This window comes from Portunus trituberculatus, chromosome 25, assembly GCF_017591435.1.
Source record: "Portunus trituberculatus isolate SZX2019 chromosome 25, ASM1759143v1, whole genome shotgun sequence".
NCBI lineage: Eukaryota > Metazoa > Arthropoda > Malacostraca > Decapoda > Portunidae > Portunus > Portunus trituberculatus.
In genome coordinates, this window is record NC_059279.1 from 18,401,250 (window position 1) to 18,415,323 (window position 14,074).

Here is a 14,074-nt window from a genome sequence, read left to right on the forward strand (position 1 = left end):
CGGGGAGGGAAGACCAGTGAGGAAGTCGAGAGTTGGCGGTGTTGTTGACAAACAGGCGGCGGCGAGTCACCGTGGAGGGAACATCACTGCTCTCCTCTGCTTTCACACCTTCCTGCGGCATCTTGAGTCCAGTGGTGTGCTGGTGAAGCGCTATAAATAAGGCAGAGTAAGGGAAAGCCGCCATGCCTGTGGAGAACCTGGAAGAGCAGGGGCTAGAGAAGAACCCGGACCTCCACCTGGCGCAGCTCAAGTTCAAGCTGACCCTCAGTGAATTCAAGAATGACCCAGCCATCAAGGAGGAGCTGGTCCAGGCCATCGAGAAGGATAGTGAGTGCTCAGGGTGCCACCGCCGCCCTCCACCCGCAGCTAGTGCTGCTTGTGATGACAGGCGCTTTGTTCACCCCTCACATTGTTATTGCTCGCAGATTTAAGTGGGAAGAAAAGTTGTATATCTGTTTGCATTTACACACACACACACACACACACGAGAGAGAAAGAACATAGCAATAATAGTAGTGTCAATGCTAGATTTTACTATTATTATTACTATAAAGTATTAGTAATTCTCTCTCTCTCTCTCTCTCTCTCTCTCTCTCTCTCTCTCTCTCTCTCTCTCTCTCTCTCCCCACCCCCAATTTCTTTCCTTAACATATCATAACATAACATAACATAAATAATAGGATAACAAAGGGCCACCAGGGCCCATCTAGGTTATCCTGTATCAGTCGCACAGCGACCTCGTCATCAGTACTTAAAGATACACTTACAAGTACACAATACATTATATACTAATTCTAAATATTTGGCCCATTAACAGGGCTAAGTCCTGCAGCGAAATCCTCTACAATTTGTGGTCCCCATACATGGGGATCATGTCTTGTTTAACTATAGTAAATTTCTTATAAAAACTATCATGCAGTGCTATACATAATTATAAATCTAATAAATTTAAGTGCTTATCTAATCTGTTTTTAAACATTGTCAAACTAGTGCTATTTACAACCGTCTCTGGCAATGCATTCCAGAAGTCTACCACTCTATGACTAAAGAAATATTTTCTTATATCTAACCTGCAGCCTTGCTTTCTAATCTTCCTGCCATGATTTCTAGTCCTATTTCCCTCCTCTAAGGTAAAGAAAGATCTCACATCTATGTAGTTTGTATCTGAGAACATTTTAAATAACTCTATCATATCCCTCTTATACATCTCCTCTCAAATGAAAACATGTTTAATTCCTTTAATCTATCTCTATACTCCAGGCGCTTTAATGCTGGTATCATCCTAGTTGCTCTTCTCTGAACTGCTTCTAACATGTTGATATCCTGCCTATAGTGGGGTGACCAGGCCTGTATGCAATACTCTAAATGGGGCCTAACATAGGAATTATATAAGCTACGCACCACTTCCTTACTTTTATAACTAACATTTCTATTTATAAAACCCAGGATCCTATTTGCCCTATTTCTTGCTTCTAAACATTGCTTTGAAAATTTCATAGTCCTGTCTATCACTACTCCTAAATCCTTTCCTTCCTCTACTGCCTCTAGCCAACATCCCTCCATCTCATAGTTAAAGTTTGTGTTGTCTTTACCTAAATGCATAACCTGACACTTTTAGAATTAAACTCCATCTGCCACCTGTCTGCCCATGCTATCAGCCTGTCCAGGTCTCGTTGTATTCTGTAATTGTCCTTTTCACCCTGTACTGCACATGCTATCTTAGTATCATCTGCAAACTTTGATACTTTGCTACTAATTCCTATATCTAAATCGTTAATGTACACCAAGAAAAGAAGAGGTCCTAGCACTGATCCTTGGGGTACCCCACTAACCACTTCCTTCCACTCAGACATTGCCCCATTTAATACTACTCTCTGTTTCCTATCAGAAAGCCATTCACTAATCCAATCAACTAACCTACCCCCTATCCCATGTAGTCTCAATTTGTACACTAGCCTCCTATGCGGTACCTTATCAAACGCCTTGCTAAAATCTAGATATATAACATCTATGCTATTTCCATCATCTAACTCCTTGGTAATATATTCTAAGATATCGAGCAAATTTGTAAGACAGGACCTCCCTGATCTAAAGCCATGTTGGGTATCTCTAATTAATCTATTCTCATTTAAATGCTCCCAAATACTACCCTTAATGATTTTCTCTAGTATCTTACATACTATACTAGTTAAACTGATCGGTCTATAATTATTCGCATCATCCTTCCTACCTTTTTTAAATATTGGAGTAACATTAGCTAACTTCCAGTCCTGAGGTATCTCAGCAAACCTAAGTGATCTTTCAAAGATTAACTTAAGTGCTTCAGAAATACTGTCTACACCCTCCCTAAGTACTCTGGCATGTAGCTCATCAGGACCACTGGCTTTCCTATCGTCTAGTTCAAGAATAAATTTCCTAATAATTCCTTCCTATCTACCTACCAACTAACTAACTAAGCAAACAACCAATCACCCATCCACCACCACTGACCCACCATACCATCACCCCGCCACCACAGACATGGCACCTTTCTACGAGGAGTGTTGCCGGGACCTTGGGTGGCAGCTGGACTCAGGGCTGGTGGAGCGGATGAAGAAGGAGAATGAGGCGGAACTGAAGACCATGAACGAGGCGATAGACGAGGCAGAGAAGTCCATGGGAGAGACAGAGATCCGGGAGGCCAACCTGAAGAAGGCAGAGTACTTGTCGCGTATTGGAGACAAGGTGAGGCTCGCTGGATCTTGTATTGTTGTCTTTCTTTTCCTATTCGGTTTATTATTATTGTTATTGATTTTGAGACATTTCATTGCCTTATTTATTATTTAATTTTTTTTTTTTTTTTGCAAATTTTGAAACATTGTTCTTTTTTCTTTTATTATTAATTTTGAGACATTTTATTACCTCATTTTTTCTATTATAACTGAAACATTTTATTTGCTCTTTTTTATTATTAATTTTGAGACATTTTATTGCCTTTTCTTTTTCTTTTTTAGACATTTGCACCTTTTTTTTTTATTGTTAACTTTTGGGACATTTTATTGCCTCATTTTTCCTTTTATTATTAATTTTGAGATATTTTATTGCCTCATTTTTCCTTTTATAATTTTGGGACATTTCTTTTGCTTTGTTTTTCTTTTATTATTAACATTTGAGACATTTTATTGCCTCATTTTTTTATTTTATTACCTCATTTTTTCTTATAGGTTCTTGTTAATGTAGACATTTTATTTCCTCTACAGCCATGTGTTAACCTTTTCAATCGGTTTGGTTAATTTTTCATTTGTTACGAAATACTTTCAGGCTTTTCATTTCTTCAGCCATATTATTTAGCCTTTTTTGCTGTTGTTTGGTATTTTTTTTCCTTTAGTGTTAACTCCAATATATTATTTCCTCTACAGCCATGTATTGTTCAACTTTCACTGCTGTTTGTGATTTTTAAATTTTTTTATTAATCACTTTGAGGCATTTTATTAGCTCTGCAGCCATCCCTAATCATAAAACTAGAAATGTATGGTCTTATTGTAATCATCTATAATTATTCAGTCTTGCTTGTTGTGTCTGTATAATGGTCTTGGGACAGTGTATGTTTGTAACAGCTCTCTTTGTACTGTGTGAAGCAAGGGGACTGGCAACTAAGTGGGGTCTTTTTTGTTTTATGTTGTTTTTGGCCAACTTTCCCCTCTTACATAGAAAAGAAAATAATTATTAAGTAAATAAATAAGTGTTGTGTTTCTGGCCGGCAGGAGGAGGCAATCAAAGCATTCGCCAAGACCTACGACAAGACCGTCTCCCTGGGCCAGCGCCTTGACCTGGTCTTCCACAACATCCGCCTTGGCCTCTTCTACCTCGACCACTCACTCATCACACGCAACCTGGAGAAGGCAAAAAGGTGGGCGGCAGCTGCTTCTTCTTATGGTCGCTTCACTTCTGCCTGTTTATGTGATTTGACTGTTACTTTCTCGTTGCAGTCTCTTCATGTTACTATATCACTGTTACTTTTTCCTTATGGTTGCTTCACTTCTGTATGTTCATGTTACTTTACTATTACTTTTCCTTGTGTTCATATTACTTTACTATCTCTTGCTTCACTCTTGTCTATTCATGTTTACTCTGCTGTTACTTTCTTATTGCACTCCTTTGCATCAGTTTTGTATCCTATAATGCTTCTGAAATGTGTGAAAGTTTGTATTCCTCTTAGTGTTTGAGAATGCAGCTTGTGCTTTTCATATTTCTAGATTCCTTTCCATAATTTTGTTGAGCTTTTGTTGCTTTTTCCAGCCTTGTTTATAATCTTTCACATTTCCTGTCAGTCTGATTGAGGAAGGAGGAGACTGGGACCGCCGCAACAGACTCAAGGTGTATGAGGGAGTGTACTGCATGGCCATCCGAGACTTCAAGAAAGCCGCCAACCTCTTCCTGGACACCATCAGCACCTTCACCTCATACGAGCTGATGGACTACACCAGGTGGGCCACACAACACCTGTTACTCCTCTCTTCATTGTGGCTCCAAAAATACTCGTTAATTAGACACACTTGTGAATCAGACACCTCCCCTTTCATTATGTAGAACCTCACAAGAAATTATTAAAGTGATCTTCAGTCAATCAAAATAATTCCTATATTATTTCAGTAACTGCCTCATAACGTAATAAATAGAGCTAGAATGAAAAGCTCCTCTTGCATATAAATTAGTTATAATAAAATAAGAAAACTGTGCTGTAAGGTGTTTCAAGATGCTTATCCTTGAATATTCAATGATTTCTTTGACATCTCTTGGTAACCTATGAGCCTTCTTTTTTTTGTTGTTGCTGTTTTGTTACTCTTTCTACATAAAAAAAATCTGTAGTGTGGAGCTGCATATTGGAGAGTCAAGGTACTTACTGTTTGCTTTGTGTGGTCAGGTTTGTGGGGTACACAGTGCTGGTGTGCATGATTGCTCTGCCTCGGAATGACCTGCGCACTAAGGTGGTCAAGGGGTCCGAGATCCAGGAGGTGCTGCACTCTTCACAGGACCTCAAGACTTACCTCCTCTCCCTCTATGAATGCCAGTACCAGACATTCTTCCAAAAGTTGGGTGAGTGTTGCTACCTCTTCTTCTCTCTGACCTCTGGAGACATTTATGTAGCTCATCTCTGCTTCCTTGTGCCTCATGATGTGTTGCTGTATGTTATCTTGTCAGCCTGGGTGGAGAATGTGCTTCCTTGTGCCTCATGATGTGTTATTTTGTCAGCCTGGGTGGAGAATGAGCTGCAACACGACCGTCTGTTAGCACCTCACTACCGGTACTACGTGAGGGAGATGAGGATCCTGGCCTACACACAGCTGCTGGAGTCCTATCGTTCCCTCACCCTCCAATACATGGCCACAGCCTTCGGAGTCTCCACAGAGTTCATTGATAGGTGAGAAGTTGTTGCTGCTGGTGTTATCTTCTGTCATTCAAGGGCTTATATTGTTGTAACCCAGTCTGTACATGTTCCTCAGGGACATTTGTTGTTGTAATGCAGTCTGTACATATTCCTTTGTGTTTGCAGGGAGTTGTCACGGTACATTGCTGCTGGCCGCCTGCACTGCAAGATAGACAAAGTTGGAGGCATCGTGGAGACCAACCGACCAGACTCCAAGAACTGGCAGTACCAAGCAGTCATCAAGCATGGAGACATCTTGCTCAACCGAGTACAGAAGTTGTCTAGAGTCATTAATATCTAGCTACACTTGGTGTTTTCTATACTTCACTTACACACTTTGTTGTACTGTAGGGTCATTGGAGGAGGAGGATGTCTATACAGCAGTTTTAAAGTTGGTTTTTGTCCTCTAACTTTTGAAGGATGGAACTGAATCGTTATTTATGACTGTGACAGAAACTAGGAACTTAATAAATTTCTTGTATATGTTTGTCTATTATTGCCCACATGGTGTCAAGTGGTAAGGAATCCTAGATTTTCCACCCACCCATACCCACACTCATATGAAATACAGGAACCCACAGTTAGCCATCCATACCCACACTCCTTTGAATATCAGTCAGCACACAATTAATGAAAGACAGCACTGTACATCACTGCATGAAATGAAAGACAAAGAGACTGCAATTCCATATTTCACCACAATGCACACACAAAAAAATGAATAACTTCAAATATGTGAAAGCTTTTGACATGCCATTATATGCTCTGAAGGCTGACCAGGCTGGCTTGCATCAGCTACACATGCTTAGTTATGTTAACAACTCAACATCTTGACTGGATGCATCAAGCTGGCCACAGTTCACAGCTACATCATATACCCTCTCCAATATCTCCTTGGAAACTCTTAAAGGATGAATTCATAAAGAGGTTGCACTAGAACTGTACAAGTGTAAAGTAACAAGTATTAAATCAGTATAATTATTTATTTACACAATGGAAATTATAACCAAATGGTAATAACACCTATGACATTTTTTGTAATTAAGTTATAAGAGGAAACAAAGACCTAAATAAAGTATGTTCTACTGCAGTGTTTCTTGAGCTATTCATTGAAACTAAGCACTTCAAACCTCTAGATCTTAAATATCTTTTGCCATGTGATCTGCATGGAAAGGAAATACCAAAGCAGTGTATCTTCAAAAGCAATATTCTTCAGCTATTTGATGAACCAAGTACTTAACATCTCAAAACCATGAAAACACAACTATGAACTATTGGGCCACACGATCACTATACCATACCTACATTGCACTATAAAGCAACATCTTTTTTCCAAAATACAATCAATGCAGAGTAAATTCTTAATCCAAACATCTATGTCAAACAAAACTATTACACTGCAATATATTGAAGTGTTAGTATTTGTAGTAACCACATCTTATTTCATCATGACATATCTTCAAACTTCTAACTTGTTGATAATATAAATATAAGGATGGATAAACAAAACCCTGTCCTACGTTAAGAAAGGAGACACGCCCACCAACCCACCTCACACCTCCTCCAGCTCCACCAGCACCCCAGCACAGTCCTTGGGATGCAGGAACACCACAGGCTTGCCGTGTGCTCCTATCTTGGGCTCCTTGCTCAGGCACCGTATGTTCTGTGTGGTGAGGTCCTTCATGGCGGCCTGGATGTCGTTCACCTCAATGCAAATGTGGTGCATCCCTCCATTCTTGTTCTTGTCCAGGAAATTCTGTCATGGTGGAAGTGAACTGTCATAAACACATTTATATACACAATTACACTGATGTTGCCAAGTCTTTGTAACCTCTGTGTTAGGAAATGGCCACTCTTGTTAGTTCTTTAGAATTTGGGACCCTATACACAAGGATTACAATTATCAAATACAATTCAAAGGCAGCCACAATTCTAAACAATACTAAACACCACAAACACACTATTGCTACTATTATAGCACTAATGAGTCTCAATGTAGCAGATGAAAAAAGCCTATAACTTCATCAAAATCGGATGTACACTAACTAACACAGACAGAGAATAGTAATAGGAGCAAAACTAGCCAAATGCAAAACAGTGTGGTGTGTACATTAGTGGTACCTGGATGGGGCTGTTGTCCCCGAGTGGGTGTAGCAGCTCCAGCTTGGTGTTGTCCAGCTTGACAAACACTGTGTACACCCCGTGGTCGGGCAGCGCCTCCACTCCACTTACCTCGGCGCCCAGCACATCCCTGCACCAAACACAAGGACACTCAGTCAAACATGACACTGTACAGTACAGTTTTTTTCCTTATCTAATGCTAAACTAATTTCTTCAATTTCTAATATAGCTGGAAATAATCAAATGAGATATAAATATGGAAAACGAAAGTTGTATTGGAAAGGAGAACCAAATACACTTGTAATCACAGAAAAGTACATCAAAACCAGTAAAATAAATACACAGATACCAATGCAAGAAAGTGTGTGGTTAGGGTCACCTTTGAAGAGAGTTATGGGAAGAAAGGAACACAGGACAGAATCTCATGAACACTCATGGCAAGGTGTGAGGGTGTGAAGGTGGTTACCTGTAGAGGGCAGTGCTCTTCTCCAAGTCTGGAGTGGCAATGGCCACATGGTTCAGCTTGCCAAGCTTCCATAGTGCTGGGGGAATCTCAGTGGGTGCCTGACTCAGCATGGTAGTCTGGCTCACCCAGCGGCGGCTGGCAGTGCCAGTCACACGGCCAGCAGCCAGGCGAGCAGCACGACACACCGAGCTCAGCATGGTTGTAGAGTTCTTTTCAGTAAAAATCAGTGAACCACTTGTGATTTATGAAAATATACTGTAGTAACACTAACTGAACTTGCAGTTACTATGATATTGTAATAAAATGATAAAGCAACAAAAAGTTCTCAAGAGAAAGAGTTAAAGTTTAAAGAATGCTTGCTAAGCCTTGAGAGGCAAGGCAGTGTCGGTCATCTCCAGCTCGGCAGCACCGGCTTCTTTCTCAGCCAGACGGAGCCTCTCCTCCTCTCTGTCACGCTGGGGCTTGATCACAGAGTAGTAGTTGTACACACGCAGGCCGAGGTTCATAGTGCCAAACAGAGTGATGCCAACACAGGTTAGCACAATACCCTTGTGGATGTAGTCGGCCAAACGGCTCGCCTGCGGTAACTTCCTCATAACACCCACAGATCTGTGCCGGGGAGATCACAATTGTCATGTGGCAAATTATCAAGAATATTCTGATGATAAAAGAGCAAGGAGAGTTTGAGATAGGTAGAGCAGAGAAAAAGAGAGGAAAGGGAGGGACTGATAGCACAGGTTGTACTGTGCCACTACCACCTCTCCTGGTCAGCGGAGCAGTCAGAGTGTGGTTAGCAAGGCAGCAACACACCCTTGGCAGGGTAACATTAAGCATTAGGTTCCTTGTTGGGAATTTATTAATTTTGCTGTCTTTACACCTTATCAAACAACAAATTAACTTAATTTTTTCACCATCTTTGGCAATAAGACTCAAAACATGATTTGATTAATTGTCTGGGTGCTTGTTTTCATATTCATTAACATAACATAACATAACATAACATAAATAATAGGATAACAAAGGGCCACCAGGGCCCATCTAGGTTATCCTGTATCTGTCGCACAGCAACCTCGTCATCAGTACTTAAAGATACACTTACAAGTACACAATACATTATATACTAATTCTAAATATTTGGCCCATTAACAGGGCTAAGTCCTGCAGCGAAATCCTCTACAATTTGTGGTCCCCATACATGGGGATCATGTCTTATTTAACTATAGTAAATTTCTTATAAAAACTATCATGCAGTGCTATACATAATTATAAATCTAATAAATTTAAGTGCTTATCTAATCTGTTTTAAACATTGTCAAACTAGTGCTATTTACAACCGTCTCTGGCAATGCATTCCAGAAGTCTACCACTCTATGACTAAAGAAATATTTTCTTATATCTAACCTGCAGCCTTGCTTTCTAATCTTCCTGCCATGATTTCTAGTCCTATTTCCCTCCTCTAAGGTAAAGAAAGATCTCACATCTATGTAGTTCGTATCTGAAAACATTTTAAATAACTCTATCATATCCCCTCTTATACATCTCCTCTCAAATGAAAACATGTTTAATTCCTTTAATCTATCTCTATACTCCAGGCGCTTTAATGCTGGTATCATCCTAGTTGCTCTTCTCTGAACTAACTTAACTGAAATTAACTTAAAACATTCATTCACTTGTTTGTTTTTCTTTCCATTATGTAAGCAAGGCATTCAGCTTAATCAATGGTACACTAAGTATCTCAAATAAAGACACACTGAGAATTTAGAAGTAACCACAACTCATGCACACACCACACACACACACAAATCTCCACCAACTGTACCATAACAATAAATAAATTAAAGATTGTTTCAAACTTGAATAACACACAAGTTATCATAAACACCTGATCCCTTCTCCCTCTTTGTTTCATATCATCAACAGAGCCACACTGTCCTACCAACCGCCACCAATAACTGCTCTAAGCCTAATAATAATGAAAAATAAATAAATAACCCTCACTGTAAGCCACATTCCCCGAAATCCTGACAACCCTCCGTCTCCTAAATAAACACACAACCATCAGTAATTCACATGCATTTCGCCTCACAGATAGTTATACACACCTTCCCAACGACCTCCATCAACTGGCCCAGCGTGTAATACAACAGAGAGCTTCCTACTCACCAGAATACAACGTGAAGGGAAGACTGGCTCAACTCATCACCGGCGGAGCGCATCACCACTGGCAGGCACCACTGCCGCACCAGCTGAGCCAGGGTTGCCAGACACTACACATGAAAACAGGACATACCTGCTTTAAAAAAAGGACATTTGCCTCCAAAAAAGGACAGCACAAAAAAGTGTGTATATATATATATATATATATATATATATATATATATATATATATATATATATATATATATATATATATATGTGTGTGTGTGTGTGTGTGTGTGTGTGTGTGTGTGTGTTTAACGTATGTGTTTAAAAGTGCATAACAGCAGAGAGAGAGAGAGAGAGAGAGAGAGAGAGAGAGAGAGAGAGAGGTTCACGTGCAGCGATACAAGTGGAAATATGTAATAGGTGAAAACAATTTGATGTGTAGGCATTGTTTTCAGTAAGATCTCAAGCACACACAGTGACTTGCATACACTTATCCATAGGCGTTAACTAGTATCAAAGCTATTTAGGGTGTGCGTTGCCGTAACCCCTTCAGTACCAGGATGCGTTTCCCTATGCGTTCTGCTATTTGGTGATTTTCTACAGCTTCAGAAACTTATGTGGGGGATTAAAATAGTGAAGACTCCAGCCATTAATCTTCTGACCTCCATAGATCCTTCCTAATCAATAAAATCGCCTAATCAAACCCAAAAATCAAGGTAAAAATATTGCGAGGAACCTTGATTTGTTCTCGCCAGCCACTCCACGAACGACGATGGAAAATGGAAACAAGTCAGATGAAAACAAGGCGCTGTGTTATTACTGTTGTCGTCCATAAACTCTCAATCTATCTCTGTGGGCACTGTTGTCATTAAGATCTCCAGCACTGAATTACCGCCATGCACTCAGTTATGGGCGTCTGAGTGAGTCGAGTCTAATCCCTTAAGTGGCATTTTTACGATAGTTGTGTGTGATTAGATGATTTTGTTTACATTAGGAAGGGTCTACGGTGTCAGAGATTAATGGCCAGTTTTCACTATTTTAATCCCCACATAAGTTTGTGAAGCTGTATAAAATCATTGAGTAATAGCCAGAATAAATATGAAAACACGTCATGTTACTGCAGAGGTTAACACGGCGGGGCGAGGCGAGGCGACAGACACACCTTGCTTTGCTCCGGGCTATGTATTTCCTACACATCATAGCTTCCCCATGCTCAATAAGCGCTAAGAATAGGACACATTTCGCTATACGCTATTACTTGCAGTTTGTGTTGACAGACTAGGATAATAAAGAGGGACGCCAGAGATGAAACGTATACAGAACGGTGAAATAACGACACACACACAGTCTGAGTCCTATCCGAAGATCTGACTATGTGCTCTGAGCTTCTTCCGTAATGGGGAAGGCTGGCTGGGTGACTACGGGGCGACCATAGTGAATCACACACACACACACACACACACACACACACACACACACACACACACACACTAAGTACCATGAAAGAAAAGGACGCACACACACACACACACACACACACACACACACAGCCACCTCCCCCTCCAATACCCTCCAGCTGGGAGCTGGGTGTCACTGGTTCCAGCTGGTGGGCTCCCCCATAACGAAAGATAAGGCAACACACACACACACACACACACAGTCTCAGTCCTATCCGAAGATCGCTCTATGAGCTCTGAGCTTGCTCCGTAATGGGGAAGGCTGGCTGGGTGACTACGGGGCGACCATAGTGAATCACACACACACACACACACACACACACACACACACTAAGTACCATGAAAGAAAATCACACACACACACACACAGCCACCTTCCCCTCCAACACCCTCCAGCTGGAAGCTGGGTGTCAGTGGTTCCAGCTGGTGGACTCTCCCATAACGAAAGATAGGGCACACACACACACACACACACACACACAGTCTCAGTTCTATCCGATGATCGCTCTATGAGCTCTGAGCTTGCTCCGTAATGGGGAAGGCTGGCTGGGTGACTACCGGGCGACCATAGTGAATTACACACACACACACACACACACACACACACACACACACACAGCCACCTTCCCCTCCAACACCCTCCAGCTGGGAGCTGGGTGTCAGTGGTTCCAGCTGGTGGGCTCCCTCATAACGAAAGATAAGGCAACACACACACACACACACACACACACACACACACACACACACACACACACACACACACACACCAACCCACCCCCACACCCTCGGGCCTGGAGCCAGGTATCGGCCTGGGTCCAGCCGGGGGTGGGGGGTCGGCCCTCCCTTGATGACGTCACATATATACGTTACGCAAATCATTTTGAAAATGAGGATTCCCAAAAAGGCAGCTGGACACGAATGTTATAAAAATTCTGACTCGTTATCAATCGAAACTAACTTCTAAAATACAAAAACATTGCCGAGAAAAGGAATAATAAAAATAGCTCAAAAATATACTAAATAAAGTATTAGAACTTCGACTTGCTTAAACACAATTTCAAAGCCCACCAATTTCATTCAACTGAATCGATAACGTTTTTCAAAAATTATGACTATCATTTCGATATATCAAAACCTGGCAACTCGCCCTATTAGAAAAATAATATTTAAAAATGACGTTGTTTACAATATTAACAGGACTACATATCATTCTTAAAGTCCACATCTTTAACTTCTCAGGAGCCTTGCACACTTTTCTCATGATAAACCATCTTTTGAAAACACAAACACTTCGCTACAACCTCAAATAAAAAATCACAGATAGCGGAGGTAAAAATTTTAGCGTATTTTGGCCTCCCATTCAAGTCATAAACACCTCTACATCACCGTACTTCACTCAACTCAAGCATGGAAGACACGTAAAACACTGCGAACTATCATTAAAACCCTTAAAAGGCACTTGTGACTCGAAATAAATGAACTGAGACAAATATAAATAATAGTGGAAGTCGAGCATCTGGGACCGGCATTTTGGGCGGGAGCTGGTGATGACGTCACAGCCTGGGGCTCGTGACGTCATGGGTAGGCCCGCTTCTTCTCACTGAGCCTCCATAGCACACAAATCAGGTAATTGCGGATATATCTCAACAACTGACATGAAAGATTAGGCCTATGGCTCCACTTTGTGACCTGTCTGGCCTGTAATGAGTGAGAGATGAGGCAGATAATGGCTGAGAGAGAGGCGGCGGGTCAGGAGATCGGTTTGTTTACGTTTTCAAGATTTGAATTATTTGGTTTTTATAAGTATGTGCAGGTGTTAGTTCACTGATATATTGTCCTGGAGGTTACCAACGTTAGGTTATGACATGGCACCACCGTGAAATGATGAGTTACACCAATATATTACTTACGTTAGCCAAAAACTGCTCGGCGGCGGCTGTCCGTGTCACTAGCAGGCACCCACACTCCACTGTCCACTTTGTGTCCTCAACCATGTTTAAATAGTTAACCCCTGATTACTGAGAGGCTACACACACAATATTCTTTTCGCTACTATAGATATCGGCATCTTCATCTCCACCCCTCACGGCCAGCGCCTTATCCTGCCAAGTGCACGCGGCTCACGGTAAACTGGCCGGCCGCCGGGCTGACTACGGCAGGGTTGCCAGACACTACACATGAAAAAAGGGCAGACCTGCATTAAAAAAAGGACATTTACCTCAAAAAAAGGACAGCACAACAAAAAGTGTGTGTGTGTACATATATATATATATATATATATATATATATATATATATATATATATATATATATATATATATATATATAACATAACATAAATAATAGGATAACAAAGGGCCACCAGGGCCCATCTAGATTATCCTGTATCAGTCGCACAGCGACCTCGTCATCAGTACTTAAAGATACACTTACAAGTACACAATACATTATATACTAATTCTAAATATTTGGCCCATT

General features: G+C 41.0%; 2 protein-coding genes across 2 annotated transcripts; one reads left to right on the forward strand and one right to left on the reverse strand.

The window, feature by feature from the left end:
- Positions 1-20: 20 nt before the first annotated feature.
- LOC123508701 (26S proteasome non-ATPase regulatory subunit 6-like) lies at positions 21-5,890 on the forward strand. The gene is made up of 7 exons (XM_045262571.1): positions 21-327; positions 2,519-2,724; positions 3,744-3,889; positions 4,311-4,466; positions 4,904-5,076; positions 5,233-5,401; positions 5,534-5,890. The coding sequence occupies exons 1-7, from the start codon at positions 183-185 to the stop codon at positions 5,706-5,708; spliced, it is 1,170 nt and encodes a 389-aa protein (XP_045118506.1). The 5' UTR covers positions 21-182; the 3' UTR covers positions 5,709-5,890.
- A 481-nt stretch (positions 5,891-6,371) lies between these two features.
- On the reverse strand, positions 6,372-13,819 carry LOC123508702 (ethylmalonyl-CoA/methylmalonyl-CoA epimerase-like). Its single transcript, XM_045262572.1, has 5 exons — positions 13,507-13,819; positions 10,158-10,261; positions 7,995-8,603; positions 7,529-7,658; positions 6,372-7,163 (listed from the first exon to the last, which is right to left on the reverse strand). Exons 3-5 carry the CDS (start codon positions 8,189-8,191, stop codon positions 6,960-6,962), a joined length of 531 nt encoding a protein of 176 aa, XP_045118507.1. The 5' UTR covers positions 8,192-8,603; positions 10,158-10,261; positions 13,507-13,819; the 3' UTR covers positions 6,372-6,959.
- Positions 13,820-14,074: the final 255 nt, after the last annotated feature.

Coding starts and splice junctions, on each gene's coding strand:
- LOC123508701 (XM_045262571.1), top strand. CDS start 183: ATGCCTGTGGAGAACCTGGAAGAGCAGGGGCTAGAGAAGAACCCGGAC. Junction 5,077..5,232: donor GACATTCTTCCAAAAGTTGG/GTGAGTGTTGCT, acceptor TTATTTTGTCAG/CCTGGGTGGAGAATGAGCTG. Junction 5,402..5,533: donor TCCACAGAGTTCATTGATAG/GTGAGAAGTTGT, acceptor TTGTGTTTGCAG/GGAGTTGTCACGGTACATTG.
- LOC123508702 (XM_045262572.1), bottom strand. CDS start 8,191: ATGCTGAGCTCGGTGTGTCGTGCTGCTCGCCTGGCTGCTGGCCGTGTG. Junction 7,659..7,994: donor AAGAGCACTGCCCTCTACAG/GTAACCACCTTC, acceptor TGTTTGGTGCAG/GGATGTGCTGGGCGCCGAGG. Junction 7,164..7,528: donor GGGACAACAGCCCCATCCAG/GTACCACTAATG, acceptor CCACCATGACAG/AATTTCCTGGACAAGAACAA.